At 25.6% G+C, this 17,126-nt stretch overlaps 3 protein-coding genes across 3 annotated transcripts; 2 read left to right on the forward strand and 1 right to left on the reverse strand.

Annotated features, from left to right (window-relative positions):
* Positions 1-1,110: 1,110 nt before the first annotated feature.
* SRAE_2000048800 (Rhea) lies at positions 1,111-13,475 on the forward strand (the record flags this gene model as incomplete). Its single annotated transcript, XM_024651324.1, has 4 exons — positions 1,111-1,231; positions 1,299-4,309; positions 8,566-12,582; positions 12,849-13,475. The coding sequence occupies 4 exons, from the start codon at positions 1,111-1,113 to the stop codon at positions 13,473-13,475; spliced, it is 7,776 nt and encodes a 2,591-aa protein (XP_024505013.1).
* Positions 13,476-13,873: 398 nt separating this feature from the next.
* On the forward strand, positions 13,874-14,779 carry SRAE_2000048900 (Transport and Golgi organization protein 2 homolog; the record flags this gene model as incomplete). The annotated part of the gene is made up of 2 exons (XM_024651325.1): positions 13,874-14,006; positions 14,052-14,779. The coding sequence occupies 2 exons, from the start codon at positions 13,874-13,876 to the stop codon at positions 14,777-14,779; spliced, it is 861 nt and encodes a 286-aa protein (XP_024505014.1).
* An 895-nt stretch (positions 14,780-15,674) lies between these two features.
* SRAE_2000049000 (Membrane-associated tyrosine-and threonine-specific cdc2-inhibitory kinase) lies at positions 15,675-16,859 on the reverse strand (the record flags this gene model as incomplete). The annotated part of the gene is made up of 1 exon (XM_024651326.1): positions 15,675-16,859. One exon carries the CDS (start codon positions 16,857-16,859, stop codon positions 15,675-15,677), a length of 1,185 nt encoding a protein of 394 aa, XP_024505015.1.
* Positions 16,860-17,126: the final 267 nt, after the last annotated feature.

Consider the following 17,126-nt stretch of genomic DNA (forward strand, 5'->3'; position numbering starts at 1 on the left):
TCTTCCTCCAACAGAAATTATTTTAAAATCTATTAAATGATATCATTGCTTTTATCTTTCTATAACATTAATAGATAGTGATTTACAAAGATATATATATATATATATGTATTAAGGATAATGCCAATATATAGGTTTGGATAATGGAATGTTCTTAAATATGTTTGTGATTTGATTATTTTTACACATCATCTATACAATTAACTATTAGTATTTTCATTTCTTGATTATTATATTGAAAGATGAAGAATAGATAGAAAGAAATATTGAAAGACAGTAATTGAATGAAAATTTATCTTCATTAACATTATATTAATATATATATATATATATATATTATATTTGAAAGTGAAAGTATTTGACTAATGGCAAACACCTTTCCCTCTCTTTCTTATTTTAATAATACTATTTTATATATTGTTGTGGCAAAGAAATAGCAATATCGAGAGATGATCATCTTAACAACATGCCATCTGTTGATATGTTGTTATTTATATGTTTTATAAAATTATTATATTGTAAAAATTATATACAATTGTTTTTACTTGTATAAGATTCATTTAATTAATATATTATCTCATTATTAAAACACTAATATCTTTTCTTTTTTTAATATTCAAATAAACGAAATAAATTAAAATTTTTATATTATTTTTTTTTAAAGTTTACTTTGTTTTTTTTTTTCTAGATTTCCAACTTTAATTAATATTTTCTTTTTTTATTTATATTTTATAATATTAAAATTATTCCTCATTTTCATATATATATATATACATTTTTGACTTCTTCTATTGATTATATAAATAATTTTCAATGTCATTAATAAAAAGGAAAAGAAAAACAATAATATATTTGGAAACTTTCTTATTATTATTTATATTGCCTTTTTTTTTTTTTAAAAAAATGAGAGAAGAAAGTATATATTTGGTTTAATTTTTTTTAATAACTTCTTAAAAAATAAACTATTTTTAAAAAAAAAAAAACTTTTTTTCTTTTGAAATTTATTATTTAATAAAAATTTCTTTCTTTTTTTTATTTTAATCTTTTTATAGAAGGCTAAAAAACACCACTTTTTGGTGAATAATATTTGTTTACTAATTATTATTAACTATGGGATATTTAAAATTAAATATAATATGTGAAAAAAATCAACAAAAATCTGTTATGACATTTGATCCTTCCATGCTTGTTTATGATGCCTGCCGACAAATTAGAGATAAATTTCGTACTAGTATGTTTTTAAAATATTTTTAAAAATTTTCTTAAAAATATAATAATATAATATAAAATAATTTTAGATAGATATTCTGATCAAAATGGAATAAATAATTATGATGAAAGTTATAAAGATTATGGATTATTTAGAGTTGAACCTGATCCAACAAAATGTGTCTGGATGGAGAATGGTAAAACATTAGAACATTATCTTATTCGTAATAATGATACTCTTGAATATAAAAATAAAATGAGGCAAATTAAAATTAGAACTTTAGATGGGAGTGTAAAAATTGTTCCTGTTGATGAGTCACAAAATGTTGGTCAATTGATGGTTACTATTTGTGGTAAAATTGGTATATATAATCCAGAAGAATATTCTTTAACTAGAGATGATGCTGTATCAATTAATGGTAGAGATTCAACTATTAATTTAAATGATTATCCTGATTATAATAATAAAAGAAATGGTTATCATAATTCAGTAACATCAAAAAAAGCAGGTATTGAAGGTAACATTTTTGGTACTATGAATAGGAAAAAACAAAAGAAATTAGAACAATTAAGGCATAAATTACATACTGATGAAGAGATTAGTTGGGTTGATCATGGTAAAACTCTTCGTGAACAAGGAATAATGGATGATGAAATTTTAGTATTAAGAAGAAAATTTTTCTTTTCTGATGCTAATGTTGAAAGAGATCCAGTTCAATTAAATTTATTATATGTTCAGTGTCGTGATGATGTATTAAAAAGTTTTCATCCAGTTAATAAAGCTATTGCAACTCGTTTAGCTGCTCTTCAAGCATTTATCGAATTTGGACCATACAATGAACAAAAAGTAAGAGGAATAGATTTTAAACAATTTTTACCTGCTGAATATAAGAAAAATAAAGATATTGAAAAAAGAGTCCTCCAACAATATCAAGAATTTAATTTTTCTGATCCAACTTTTGAACCAAAAAGAAGTTATATTCAAGAATGTAAAGAACTTTATACATATGGAGTAACTTTCTTTGTTGTACAGGAACAATTAAAAGATAAAAAACAACTTGAAGTACGTTTATTAGGAATAAATAAAGATTGTATAATGATATTAGATCAAAAAACTAAAGAAGTTATTAAAGAATATCCTTTAGAACAATTAAGAAGATGGGCAACATCACCAACAACATTTGCTGTTGATCTTGGTGATTATGAGGATGGATATTTTGCTGTCCAAACACCTGATGGTGAAAAAATTGTTGCTTTAATTGCTGGTTATATTGATATTATTATTAAAAAAAGAAAATTAAAAGATCATTTAGGTATTGAGGGTGATGAAGGTAGTACAATGCTTGAAGATCGTGTTGCTCCAGCTAAAGCAACATTAATAGCACATGGTGAAATTAATACACAAGGTATACCTATTCAAGATGGTAGAGTTGCTTTACCAGGTGTTCTTAGACATGCTGGTGCAATTGATCCTGATAGTGGTGTTAATGGTGCTCAGTATGGTGCTGTTAGTGGGCAAATATTAACAAGAGCTTTACCTCATGGACAAAGAGTTAGAGTTGTTGATAGTCAAGAAAGAGCACAAAGAGCATTAGTTGGAACAATTGAAGCATCAATAAAAGCTGTTGAAGAGGCTGAGGAAGAATTATATAAACCACCAGAAATTCAATTACCAAGATTTGATGATCCATCATCAAGAAAATGGATTGAAACACAAAGAGAAGTTCAAAAAGAGGGTGTTTCTGAGAGAATCTCTGCTATGGGTGCAGCTACAGCTGAAGTTGTTCAATTGACAGCCGTTGTTGATGAAACAGATCATCGTGTTGGATCAGCTGTAGCAACAATTGGTTCAAATTTACCAGAAATGGGACGTAATGTTCGTGAATTAGCTGCTTTGATGTCTGATAATAAACGTGCTGATGATTTAGTTACAGCAACACGTAATTTATGTGGAGCAATGGGTGATTTTCTTCATACAGTTAATCCAGAAAATGAAGAAAAAAGAAATAAAGTATTTGCTGCTGCTGGTCGTGTAGGAGAATACTCTCAACAAGTTCTTAATACAATTGAAGAACAAACAATTGAAGATAAACTTTTCCATGATGAATTGGTACAAAAAGCTAAAACAGTAGCTACATCAACAGCTCAATTAGTTCTTAAAGCAAAAACAATATCAGCTGACTGTTCTGAATCAACATATAAAGAAAGAGTTATTCATAGTGCTACACAATGTGCCTATGCAACATCTCAATTAGTTGCATGTGCTAGAGTTGTTGCACCAAGTATTGAAACACAAGGTTGTAAAGAACAACTTAGTAATGCTTCTAAACAAGTTGCTGGAGCTGTTGAAACATTACTTATAGAAAGTAAAAATGCCTGCCAATCATCCATTTCTGGTAATGGAGAAAAAAGTTTTAATGATATTCATGCAGCTGCTAGAGCTGTAACATCAGCCTTAGATGGTCTTTTGGATCATGTATATACTGGTAAAAAATACCAACAACAACAACAACATGATACACATTTTGAAAATATATTAAGAAGTTCAAATAGACTTATAACAACACAAACATCAACTCAAAATATGGTTAAAGAATCTGAACATGCTATAAGACATTCAAGAATAATCGTTGAACAAATTGAGAGTGAAGCTGCTGACCAAGAACCAGAACAAAGGGAAAAATTATTATCAGCAGCAAGATCAGTTGCTCAGGCAACATCAAATATGATTGATGCAACAAAACAGTGTCAAAAGACACCAGGCGAGGCTGAACATCAGATAAGATTAAAGACAGCAGCTGAGACTCTTGTTAATGCAACATCAAACGCCTTAGCAAGCCAAAATACGAAAAAAACTTTTGATAATCTTGAACAAGCTGCCAAGACAACAGCAGCAGCTGCAACACAAACTATAGCAGCATCAAATCAAGCTGCTCCATTAATTAATAATAGAAATGTTACAGAAACATTAATAGTTCAATGTACTGAGACAGCTGAAGTTTTACCCCCAATGATTGGTGGAATTCGTGAATCACAAACAGCAACAACAGAAACAGAAAAATTTAAAGCTCAATCCAGATTAATTCATGACACTTCAAAGGTACGAAATCAATATGCTTATTAAATTTACACCATCTCAAACAATTATCCTTTTGTTTTTTTTTTACACACACATATATCATAATTACACACACATACACATACTAAAACACAAAAATACCATTTTATGTTCAAAAATTATTACCCACAATTTTATATATTTGTCCCTTTTCTTTCTATATAAGCCTTATCATATATGGTGCTAACAAAAACTTTTATCTTTTAACTACCATCTATTGTTTCATTATACATATTTTTTTGACCCAAAGATATTAGAAAAAAAAAATATTATGTCCTAAATAATTCTTTAAACTTTTTTTTTTTAACAATTATAATATGCTTATGTATGTATGTGAGGCTCTTCTGTTTTTCCTTTGTACTTTATCAGTACTTTGAAAATACTAAATTTTTGCCTTCCTTATTATATAAATAATTATATGTAGAATAGAAAAATAGTTGTTTTTTTTTCAAAAATCATATTAGGGAATAACATTTTTCTTTTAAGATATCTCTATATCGTAATTTGGTACATATATATAAAATATATATATATTTCTCCTTTTACTTATATTAAAATATTAACATAGAAAGTTGGTATCTTTTTTTTTTATTCAACTATATGTATTTTCTATAAAAATATGATTTTTTTTTCCCTAGAAATGATAGAAAATTTATTTTATTTTGGGTAGTTAAAATAATTTTATTAAATTATAAATATGTAGAGATAATTGATAATAAATTTATAACTTAAAAACTATTTGATATAATAATATTAGTTAGCCTAAAATTTGTTTAATCATTGAAATAATTTGATAAAAAAAAGGAAAGTAAGAAAAATATTTTTAGTTTAAAAAAAAATTTTCAATTATAATCTTTCATGACAAATTTTATATATTTTAAAATTAAAATTGTTTAATGATAGTAGTATATTTAGGTAATAATTAATTCTTTCATTTTTTTTTTATTATTAGTAATTATTTAAAACTTTCATTACATCTTCCTGCATGATGCCTAAAAAAAATGAGACAAGATAAAGTGATAAAATTTGAAAAAAAAGTGATATACACCGGTGCATGAAATGTTTGTGATATGTGCAAGTTGACGTCTCTTCTTTTTGAAAGAAGATATTAGAAATGAGGCGAACTATTACTATACATAGACATTTTATGTGTGGGGTAACTAGATAATTAAAATTTAATTTTGATATCTATATTCGTATAAATATCATATTTTATGTATAATAAAGTTATTATAATTATGATATGTGTATATCGCTTTTTATTTTATTAAAATATTATTATCTTCATCGTTTTTTCTATTTTTTTTTTTTCATCATGTCAGGGAAATATATTTATGAGAGAGATACATTGTTTGTTGGTGTTTTAATAGAAAAAAAAAAGGAAATATAAATTTATTTTTAAACTGGAAGAATTATTTTTAAAGTTAAAATTTCCTTTTTTTTAAAGTACAAAACATAGAATATCATATTTAATCTTATGCTTAATCCTTTTTGAGTAACATATTACATATTTTGATTATTTTAAAGAGTTTAGAAAAAAAGCTTAATCACAATACATTAAATAGAAATTTATCATTGGAAAATCTTCAACAATCATAACTTACATTTTATTTTTCAAACTTATCATTTTTCTCACTTCTTCTTTTAATGATTTATGCATAAGGATATTGAAGTACTTTATATCTATAATTTATCTTTTAAAAGTACTTTTTAAAATTTTATCTCCAAAAGATATAAATTATATATCCTTATATTGCAGTTAAAGAAATGATTAAGGACTTTCGAATATTTTACTTTTCCATATGCCACTTTTGTTAAATTTCTCTCTTTTTATACACTTTAACTAGATAAAAATATATATAAGGAGATATATTATATTTTTAAATATTTTGGACAACAACATGTACACAATTTATCAAAAGAAAGACAATTTGACAGTTTTAGATTTTTAAAAAGTTTCTTACAAATAAAGAGAGAGATGTTAAGCTTAAAAAGGGGGAATATATTTATATATATATATATAGTTAATATAAATATATTTCTAACAATTCTTATTTCCTCTTTTTATAATTCTCTTTTATTTCCCCCCACCCAATATATATACATTTATATATGGATAATCAAAAGTGGTAAAACATTATTTTTAAATGTCTTTTGTTAAATATTTTCTTTAAAAGTTGATGTATTTATCAAAATATTTTATTTTACTATACTTTATAAATGAACAAATTTAGTTGGCATATAGACTAACTTTTATACATATAGTTAATGTTCTATATATATATATATATATATATTTATATATATATTATAATGGCAATAGAGTATTTAAATTTTTAATACTCCTCGTATTTTTCCTCCTACTTATATTTATAATGCTTAAAATTTAGTACTTAATATTTAAAAGTAACCTTATTTTGTATTTATTTTAAAATAAGTTATATTATATTTCTATCATGTTTAGGTTACTTTTTAAATATTTATCAACCACCTGCTAATATATTCTTCCTTTTTAAATATTCATTTATTAATATAAATATTATTAATTCATGGTAAACTATTTTATTTATTATTATCTTTTCTTTTTTTTTTTCTTAACATTTTGACATATTTTTACATATATCCTCTAAAATTTTATTTCTATATATATACATTTTTTTTTTCTTACTAATAAACAACAAAAATTATAATTTTAAATTTATTTTATTTTTATTTCTAACAAAATTTAAAAGGACAGAAATATAATTTCCTCTCTTTTTCCTCTTCCTAATTCTTCACACACTTAAGATCATTTTCTAAAACTTTTTTGATAAATAAACAACTACGAAATTTAAAAACCTTTTAACATTTTATTTTATGTATCAAAAAAACCTTTAAAATCTTCAATTTCTATATTTTCTTTCTTTTGGTAACTTGGTAGTAAAAGTAATAAATGTAAACTATTTTTATTTTTTCTAAAATTCTTCTATCTAGATTGTATGTCATTTTCATATACACATACATACATATTATTCTAATAGAAATAAATATACTATTGCCATTCCATAGGGTATTATATAGTAGAATAATAGAAAATTTGTTAGAAGAATGAAGAACAATCTAACTTTATTTATAACTTCTGATCTCCAGTGTCCTATTCATATTTCTGTGGGCACATTTATCTTTTTTTTTTTTTTTATTATAAAATTTTTCACATTATTTTAATTTACTCCTCTCTTCTTTCCTATATTTCAATAATAATATATATTTTAAAGACAAAAAAAGTATATATATATATAGTACATCATCAATCTATATATTATTAAATATATAGATGTAAATTATATCTTTTATCATCTTACTTTTTCTAGTAACTCTTAAAATTAAATTAAAATTTTTGATTTCTGTTTTTGAAACTAAATAATCAAAAAGTTCCCTTTTGATTCTTTTGTCACTTCCCATCAATTGGTGAAATATTATAATTTTTAACATTAATAAAACATCAACAACAAAATATCTGACATATATATATATATATATATATATATATATCCACTTAATACATTATTAACTTCTAACACACTTTTCTCTTTTATATATATTATATATCTTCTTCACCCACGCTTAATATATTCCTCTGAGTTATTATAAATAAAAAGTAAATAAAATATATCTAAAAATCTTTTAACAATTTTACCTTCATTACTTATTTGACATAAAAAAAAATATTTATATATATATAAATTAATGTAAATATTGTTTTATTTTTTGATTTTTATTTATATAATAATTACTCTTATTATTAACACATTTTAATATATGAGATTTTTAATTTCTCAATAATTAATGTATTATTTTTTATTTATATTCTTTCTTTCTATATTTAGAAAAAAAAAAAAAAGTTATCATATTTATTAAAGCAATCACATTCTTAGTAATATTCTTTTAATCTATATTTCTTAGATATATTTTATTTATTTATCCTTATTATTAGAGTTAAATATATTATATCATACAAAAATAATAATTTTTGTTATTAAATATATATATATAAACATAATATATATTAGTTTTAAAATATTAATAATTGTTAGTTTTAAAATACTAATATTTGTCATAAAATTAATCTATCAAAAAATAATAATATATATATTCATATAATTATTAATTCTTCCACCAAAATAATTATTTTCATTGATATAAATTTTTAATTAATAAGCAATTAAATAATCTAATAATTAATAATTTTTTTTTTATAGGTTATCTTACCAGCAACAAGATTAACAGAGGTTGCTAGGCGTACCGTATCATCTGTACCTGATCAAAATGTAGCAGCAAATCTTCAATTATCATCACAAAGATTAAATGAGGCTGTTGCTGAACTTCGAGTTGCTTTAAATAATGCTCAACATTTAAATTATGACTTAACATTAGTTAGATCAGAAGAAATTATTAAAGAATTTGATGAAGAATTAATAGAAATAGGTAAATCATATGCTCAGGGTTCATTAACACCATTACCACATGAAAGACCTGAAACATCTTCACAACAAGTTGTTAATAGTGCTAAAGCTCTTCAATCTTCATTGGCACAATTTATTTCTTCTAAAGATAGTAATGATAGACAACATCTTGGTGCAGCTGCTGTTGATACATCATATGCCTTAAGAGAATTTACCTCATCAATTCATTCTGTTTGTTCGACACGTAAAGAGACAAATGTTCCTGAAATAATTAATCGTGCCAGATCAGTTGTCCATAATACCGGAGTAGTATATGATAAGATAAAACAAAATGCTCCAACAATAGATTTATGTGAGGTTGGGCAACGTGCTTCAACATCAATAAAAGAATGTCTTAATGTACTTCCTGATAATGTTCTTCTAGATAATGCTTATCATGTTATCTCATCTGTAGATAAATCATCAACAGCTACAAAAATAACTAGACAACATGTTCCTATTGAGGAGATACGTAAAAAAGCTGACAATGTAATAGATACAAGTGGAAAATTAATGATAACAATATCAGCACCAGAACAATCTGGAACAATTGAATGTTTTGTTAATGCTTATACAACTTTTCATACAACTATAGAAGAAGCAATAATAATTAATAAAAGTCAACAAGAATGGAAAGATAAACAATTATATCATTTAAAAGAAACTCAAAAAGAAGCATTAAATATAATTGAAAAAATTAAAGAAAGATCAAATGATATGACGACAACTCAAACACAACAATCATTAATTCAATCAACAAAAACTTTAACAGAAATTGTTAATATTATTGTGGAGGAATTTAGTGAAGAACAACAATCACCATGGATAGCTGAATGTGATAATTCATTAAGACAAATAGAAAGTTATAAACATATTCTTGATAGTGCATTATATCCAATTAATGATAAAGGTTATTATGAATCACTTGAAGCTGTAACAGAACAAGCTAAAAAATTAGGTGAAGGTATGACAGGAATAGCTAAAGATGCCAAAGCTGTTGATACACCATCACTTTGTAATTCTGTTCGTATAGCTTCAGAGGCTGTATGTGGGTTGGCTGAATTTGCAGCACAATCGGCATATCTTGTAGGTGTCTCTGAACCATCATCAATCCCTGGTAGGAGTGCTCTTTTTGATAAAAATCAATGTGAAAAACATTTAGCTGTTGTTCAAGAAATTTGTCATATAATTCAAAATGAAAATTATGATCAAAGATCTTTACTAGATAATGTTACTATTCTTTCTAAACATACATCAACATTAGCATCATTATGTCAAGAGGCTTCCAAAAAAACAAATAATATTAATGTAAAAAAACAATTTGTTAAATGTGGTAGTGATATTGCTACATCAACAACTAATTTAATTGGTGCTGTTAAAGCTGTTGACAATGATATAAGTAATGGATCAAAAAAAATTGATCTTAGTGAAAAAGCTTATATACTTAATTCATCATGTCAACAATTATATAATTTTATTTGTAATCCTGAGTTTAGTCCTGTTCAAGCAAAAATATCTGTTAGAGGTGCTGAAGCACAAAAACCAGTTTTACAAAGTGGAAGAGAAATGTTATATGCATCATGTGAAATGATAAAAACAGCTAAACAATTAGCTATATCACCTAAAGATTCATCAACATGGCAAAGATTAGCTGATAATTCAAAAGTTGTCTCTGATTCAATAAAAAAACTTGTCTCAGCTATTCGTGATGAAGCACCTGGTAAAAAAGATTTAGAAAATGCAATATATAGATTAGAACAAATGATTGAAAGAATAGAGGTTACATCAAATATGTATTCTAATGATGGTCAAAGATCACCACATAAAACAATTGATCAACGTTTTCAACAACAAATAATTCATGCATCACAATCAATTATTGATAGAATAGATTCATTTAAAAATGCTGCTAAATATAAAGCAGAAGGTATACCACATGAAGTACATGAACATATGTTAGCAATGGAATCATTAATACAATCAACTATTCAATCAGCTTCTACAGCACCAAATAGTAAAATTCAAACAGATCTTTTTAATTATTGTAAAAAAGCTGTTGAAGGTGAGTATCAATTAATGATAGCAGCTAATGATTGTTGTGGAAATCCAAATAAACCACCTAAAATTCATCAAATGATTGATGAGGGTGGTAATGTTTTATATAATACTTTAACTGATCTCCAAAGATACATTAAAGTTCTTGAATCACAATCTGGAGTTATTCATGGTATGGTTGATTCAATTTCTAAAAGTATAGCTAAAACAGATGAGGCACATAATATAGGACATGATAATTCATTTACTGATGCTCAAACAAGAATGACAACAGCACTTGAAAATATTAAAAAAATTGCAACTGATATGAGAGTATCAGAACCATCAGAACTTGGTTCATTAGCACTAAAATTAACAGATAATTATCAAATTTGTGCTGAAGAATCAATTATTGCTATTGCATTACTTTCATCACCAACAATTGGACATAAATTAAGAATTGCTGTTCAAAAACTTGGTACATCATGCATTGAATTAGTTAAAAATGCTGGACAAAGACGTACCTATCCAGGTGATAGAAGAACAGCAGAAAAATTAACTGATGAAACTTATAATGTTGTTGAAAGAGTTGAAGAAGTTTTAGCTGCTTTACATGAAGGTTCTAAAGGTACACAAGCATGTATTAATGCAGCAAATACTGTTTCTGGAATTATTGGTGATTTAGATACAACAATTATGTTTGCAACCTCTGGATCACTTAATACAACATCACAAAATGAAGGAATAACAATGTCAGGAGATAGATTCAGTTGCCATAGAGAAAATATCTTAAAAACAGCAAAAGCACTCGTTGAAGATACGAAAGCCCTTGTATCAGGAGCTGCTTCAAATCAAGAACAATTGGCTGTTGCTGCACAAAATGCTGTAAGGACAATTGTTAATTTAACAGAAGCTGTTAAAAATGGTGCAATTTCATTACATGGAGATAATGCTGAGGCACAGGTTATGGTTATTCATGCTGTTAAAGATGTTGCATCAGCTTTAGCAAATCTTATTCAAGCAACTAAAAATGCTTCAGGAAGACAATTACATGATCCAGCTATGAATAATCTTAAAGAAGCAGCCAAGCAAATGGTTTCTAATGTAACAGGTCTTCTTAAAACAGTCAAAACAATTGAAAATGAGTCACAAAGAGGAACTAGGGCTCTTGAAGCAACAATAGAAGCAATAGAAAATGAAATTAAAACATATAATAATGGAGAAATTCATAGTCATGGAGGAAATTATCAAATAGGGGACATGATTCGAGCAACAAAATCTATTAATGATGCAGCTAATAAAGCTATTAATGCAGCTGGTACATTAAAACAAGATGATATGATAGGTGCAGCAAATCTTTCAAGACAAGCTATATCAGATTTATTATCAGTTACTAGTAATATTGCTACAACAGCTGAAAATGCTGAAGTTAGATATAAAATTATTGATTCAGGAAGAGAGGTAGCTATTCAAATAAAAGAATTATTAATAGTTCTTCATAATGTTTTGGTTAAAAATGGTTTTGATAAAGAATCTAAAAATAATCTTACATATGTTTCTAAAAAAATAACAGAAGTAGTTAATGATTTACTTAATTGTGGTGAATCATTAAAAGGAGATGATGAATGGATGGATCATCAAGATGCTGTTTTAATTGCTGAGAATGAACTTATGGGTGCTGCTACATCTATTAAAGCAGCTGCTATAAAATTAGCACAAATGAAACCAAGAAGGCATACTGTAAGTTGTTTTTTTTATTTTAAAAATTATTATATATTATTTTTTTATAAAAGATGATAGTAAAATAATTTTGCATGAGCGCTTGATATGTCTGGTATTCTTGGGTTGATCTGGTCCAGCCGAGTAATATTAGACATATCGAGTGCTTTTGTGAAAAAAATTTATTATCATTCTTATTTCTATTATATTTATTCATCTATTTATTAAAAATATATTTAATTTTTTTTTTTTCATTATTTTCAATATTTCTAATTTTTCTTTTACAGAGTGAAATAACAAAATTAGATGAAAATCTTGAATTTGATGAACAAATTCTTGATGGATGTCGTTCAATTTTAAATGCTGTAAATACTCTTGTCAAGGCAGCATCTGAAGCTCAAAGAGAATTAATAGCACAGGGACGTATAGATCCAAGTCAAAGAAATGTTCATTCCTCAGATTATCAATGGTCAGAAGGATTAACATCTGCAGCAAAGTTAGTTGCTGCAGCAGCTCACCAATTATGTGAAGCAGCTAATGGTGTTGTTCTTGGTCATGGTACAGAAGAAAAGTTATCAAGTGCAGCTAAACATATAGCCTCATCAACAGCTCACCTTTTAGTAGCATGTAAAGTTAAGGCAGATCTTAATTCTAGAGCCATGCAAAGACTTCAAACAGCTGGTTTAGCTGTCAAAACAGCAACAGAACATTTGGTTAATGCTGCAAAACAATCAATTACTGAGGATGATACAGCATTGATAATTAGTCAAAATATGGTTAAAGGAATTTCACAAGTAATGGATGCTCAAGAAATTGTTTTAAGGAAAGAAAGAGAATTACAAGAAGCCAGGCAAAATTTGGCATCTCTCAACAAACAAAGATATTTCAATAGGAATGAAGAAGATGAAGAATAAATAATATATGTAATTTAAAATTATTGTTAAAAAAAAAAAGATAACCAACTAATTATTTTATATATCATTATTAATGCCTTTATCAAATTTATTTGTTTAAAAAAAAAACAAAAAAGAAAATATTTCTAATATTTTTTATTACAAAGTTATAACCAAAAACATATCTTTTTATTGTTTATTATAATTATTATTTTTTTTAAACAATTTAGTAATAAAGATTTTTCTTATAACGGTAGTCTTTAAATATATTTATAATAACGTTTATAGTATTTAATTTACTTCATAATTTTGTATGATGAGGTGTAATACTCTCACATTTTTATAAAAAAGATTGACACTTTACAAATACAGTAATTGTAACGATAGATTATGTTTTTTATTATTAATAATAATTTAGTATGTGTGTAACGTTTTTTTACTTCTCCAAATCAAAAGATGGTGGAAAGTATAAATTAATATTAATTAATAATAGAGATGAATTTTTGGATAGAAAAACTCTTTCTGCATCATGGATGGATGGTGTTTTATGTGGTAATATATATATGTTTTAATTTTATTTATTTTTATATATTTTAGGAAGAGATTTAAAAGATAAAGCAAGAGGAACATGGCTTGGGGTAACTTCAACAGTTGATGGAACTTTTAAACTATCAAATATTTTAAGCGTAACATCAAAAAAAGAAATGAATAAACTTAATGCAATTAGTCGTGGAGAGATAGTAATAAATTATTTAAAAAAAGATTTACCACCACAAGTTTATTGTAATGAGATTGAAAAAATTATTAATGAATATAATGGATTTACATTAATAACTATGGAGAAAAAAAAAGGAAAAGACATTGAATGTTATCTTTTATCTACTAAAATGTCTCCAAATATAAAAACAATTAAATATACAGAAGGTATTTATGGTATTGGAAACTCAGGTTTAGATGAATCTTATAAAAAAGTTTCAAAAGGAAAAGAACTTTTTTCAAAGTTTATTAATGATAAAATTAAAAAAGATTCTTTTAATTTATCAGAAGATGACATTATTAATGAATGCTTACAAATTTTGAAAGATAATCAGAAATGTTTACCAGATCCAATTATGGAGAAGTTGTTGGAATACCAACCAATTACACCTTTTAGTTCATTATTTATTGCACCAGAACCATCTATTAGATATGGAACAAGAACTCATACAGTAATTATTGTTGATAATAATGATAGAGTAACGTTTTTTGAAACAACAGCTGGAAATATAAATTCTAATTTGGATGATATTAAATGGATAGAAAGCAAATATACTTTTCAGTTATAATTTTACATCTCCCTTTTTGTATAAACTATATCTAGTAAAATACTATAAGATATTAATAATTTTATAAAATTATTTAGTTAATTTAAAGTATATTTTTTTCTTGTATATTCAATAAAGTACAAAAAAATTTTGGAATTTATTCTTGTCTTCAATTTTAAATTCATAGTTCACTTAATTATTTCAAAAAAATTGAATATATTTTTTTTAAAAATGAAGCCAACAAAATTTTCTGAATAACATATTTTTATCGAAAAAACTTAATTTTAAAATATAATTTTCTAACTTTAAAGAAAACTCAATATGATAATAATTGCTTTTATCGTTAATTTCAAAAACGAAAAAAAGTGGAAATGGTAGTAATACTAAATATAAAAAATTGTTTTCATATATTTTTGCTTTTATTAATATGTGCTTTTTTTAAAAATTATAAATATTTTTATACCTAATTTCAAAATCTTGTACTAAGCTTAAGAACTATTTAATAGAAGTTATTATCACAGGCGTTCTTTTTAGCTTCTTCCCACCCTTAGACCAAATCTTTTTCCAAAAAACTATTTTCCTGCAAATCTGCCCAAAAAAATAATTTCTTGAAAAAATAATTGCACTTTTCATTGTTACGCAGCTTTTATCTTAGAAAAATTAAAAGGAATTTCTCTCACATATAAACAGGACAACAATAACAACAAAAGAAAAATGATATTCTTACAAATGTTTAAGTACTTAATATTTATTAATAGAATCTTTTAAACTAATTTTTTTTTCCATTGTCACATTTTTAGAAAGTCCCTACAAAGATATATCCATATCATTACATAACATTTGTGTGTGTGAATTTAATTACACAAACAGGCACCGAAGAAAGATATACAATTTAAATCAACAATAATCCAAAACTTCATAACATCCTCTGTATTTGTCTTAATAAATCCCTCGCCGTAGGTCTATCGTTTTTATCGCATTGAATCATCTGTGTAATAATCACACTCATATTAGAACTTAATTTCTTCCTAAAAACATCAGGAATAATACCAGATCTAAGAATATTCCAATCATAACCATCTGACGGTAAATATGCGTCAGTAGCAAGCTCAAGAATTGTCATACCAAGAGAAAAAATATCAGCTCCATAAGTAGGTAATTCATTTAAAATTTCTCTAGCCAAGTATTTACTATCTCCTTCACCACGCATTCGGGTATCATTATTAACATCGAACATTAAACCAAAATCACCAAGTTTACATATACCATCATCTGTTATAAGAATATTTGAAGGTTTAACATCCAGATGAATAAATCCATTTAGATGAAGGTGCTCCAGACCACAAAGAATATCTACAAAATTCCTCCATAACCTTGGTTCTGGAATGGGCGATTCAACAAGAGAAACCTCATGTAACGACGTTTTACATAAATCTAATTGCATATATACTTTACCCTCCTGCGTCCATGCTCTATATAATCTAAGTACATTTGGATGAAGAGGAACACGAAGCATTTTTTTAACTTCATCAAGAGCATCTTCTCGATCAGTTTTTGATCTAAATTCATAAAGAGACGTTTTTATAGCATATTCTTTACCATCTTCTTTACACAAAACATGGTAAACTCTACCAAATGAACCTTCACCCAGTTTACTCTTAATTGTATATACTTGTTCAAAAAAATTCATATCTGATGATGGTTGATAGACAGGTGATTCTTTTATAAAACATCTTTCAGTTTCTTTTTCATTGCAATCATCAACATATATAGATTCAGGATATTTCTTTTTAAAAGAAGTTTCACGATTTTTGACGGATGGTGCAGATCTAACCAATTTTAAATCATTTCTCACTGATCTCACTGGTGTTGGAGTTGACAATCCATTTGGTAAGTAAGCACATCTTGATTGCCTTCTACGCCATTCTCTTTTTGTTGTTAAAGTACACCTGTTCATGGAATAAAATACAGGTGTTGCCCATCCTTTTGGAGAACAATTACGTACAGGAGTTGTATAAGAGTAATCAGGTGTTTTTTGAAAACGATTTGTATAATCAGTTTGCTGATCAGTTTCAGAAATATATGGTGGTGTTACTGACATATTAAGTAACTAAAAAAAAATATAGAAAAATAATAAAAAATGAAAACTTATGTAAATAAACTTTTCGATGATTACAAAATAAGTATATATCATATAAAAAAGTGGGAAAGTGTAGATGAATACGATGATAAATAGCAAAAAAAAAAGAAATTTTAAATAAAATTTAACTCCAAATAGTATAAACTTTTACAATCTATAAAAATCAACAAAATTATTGGACTATCACACAAAGTACAATTGTTGTGAAACATAAACAGAAATTAAAGA

Source organism: Strongyloides ratti (assembly GCF_001040885.1).
Source record: "Strongyloides ratti genome assembly S_ratti_ED321, chromosome : 2".
Lineage (NCBI taxonomy): Eukaryota > Metazoa > Nematoda > Chromadorea > Rhabditida > Strongyloididae > Strongyloides > Strongyloides ratti.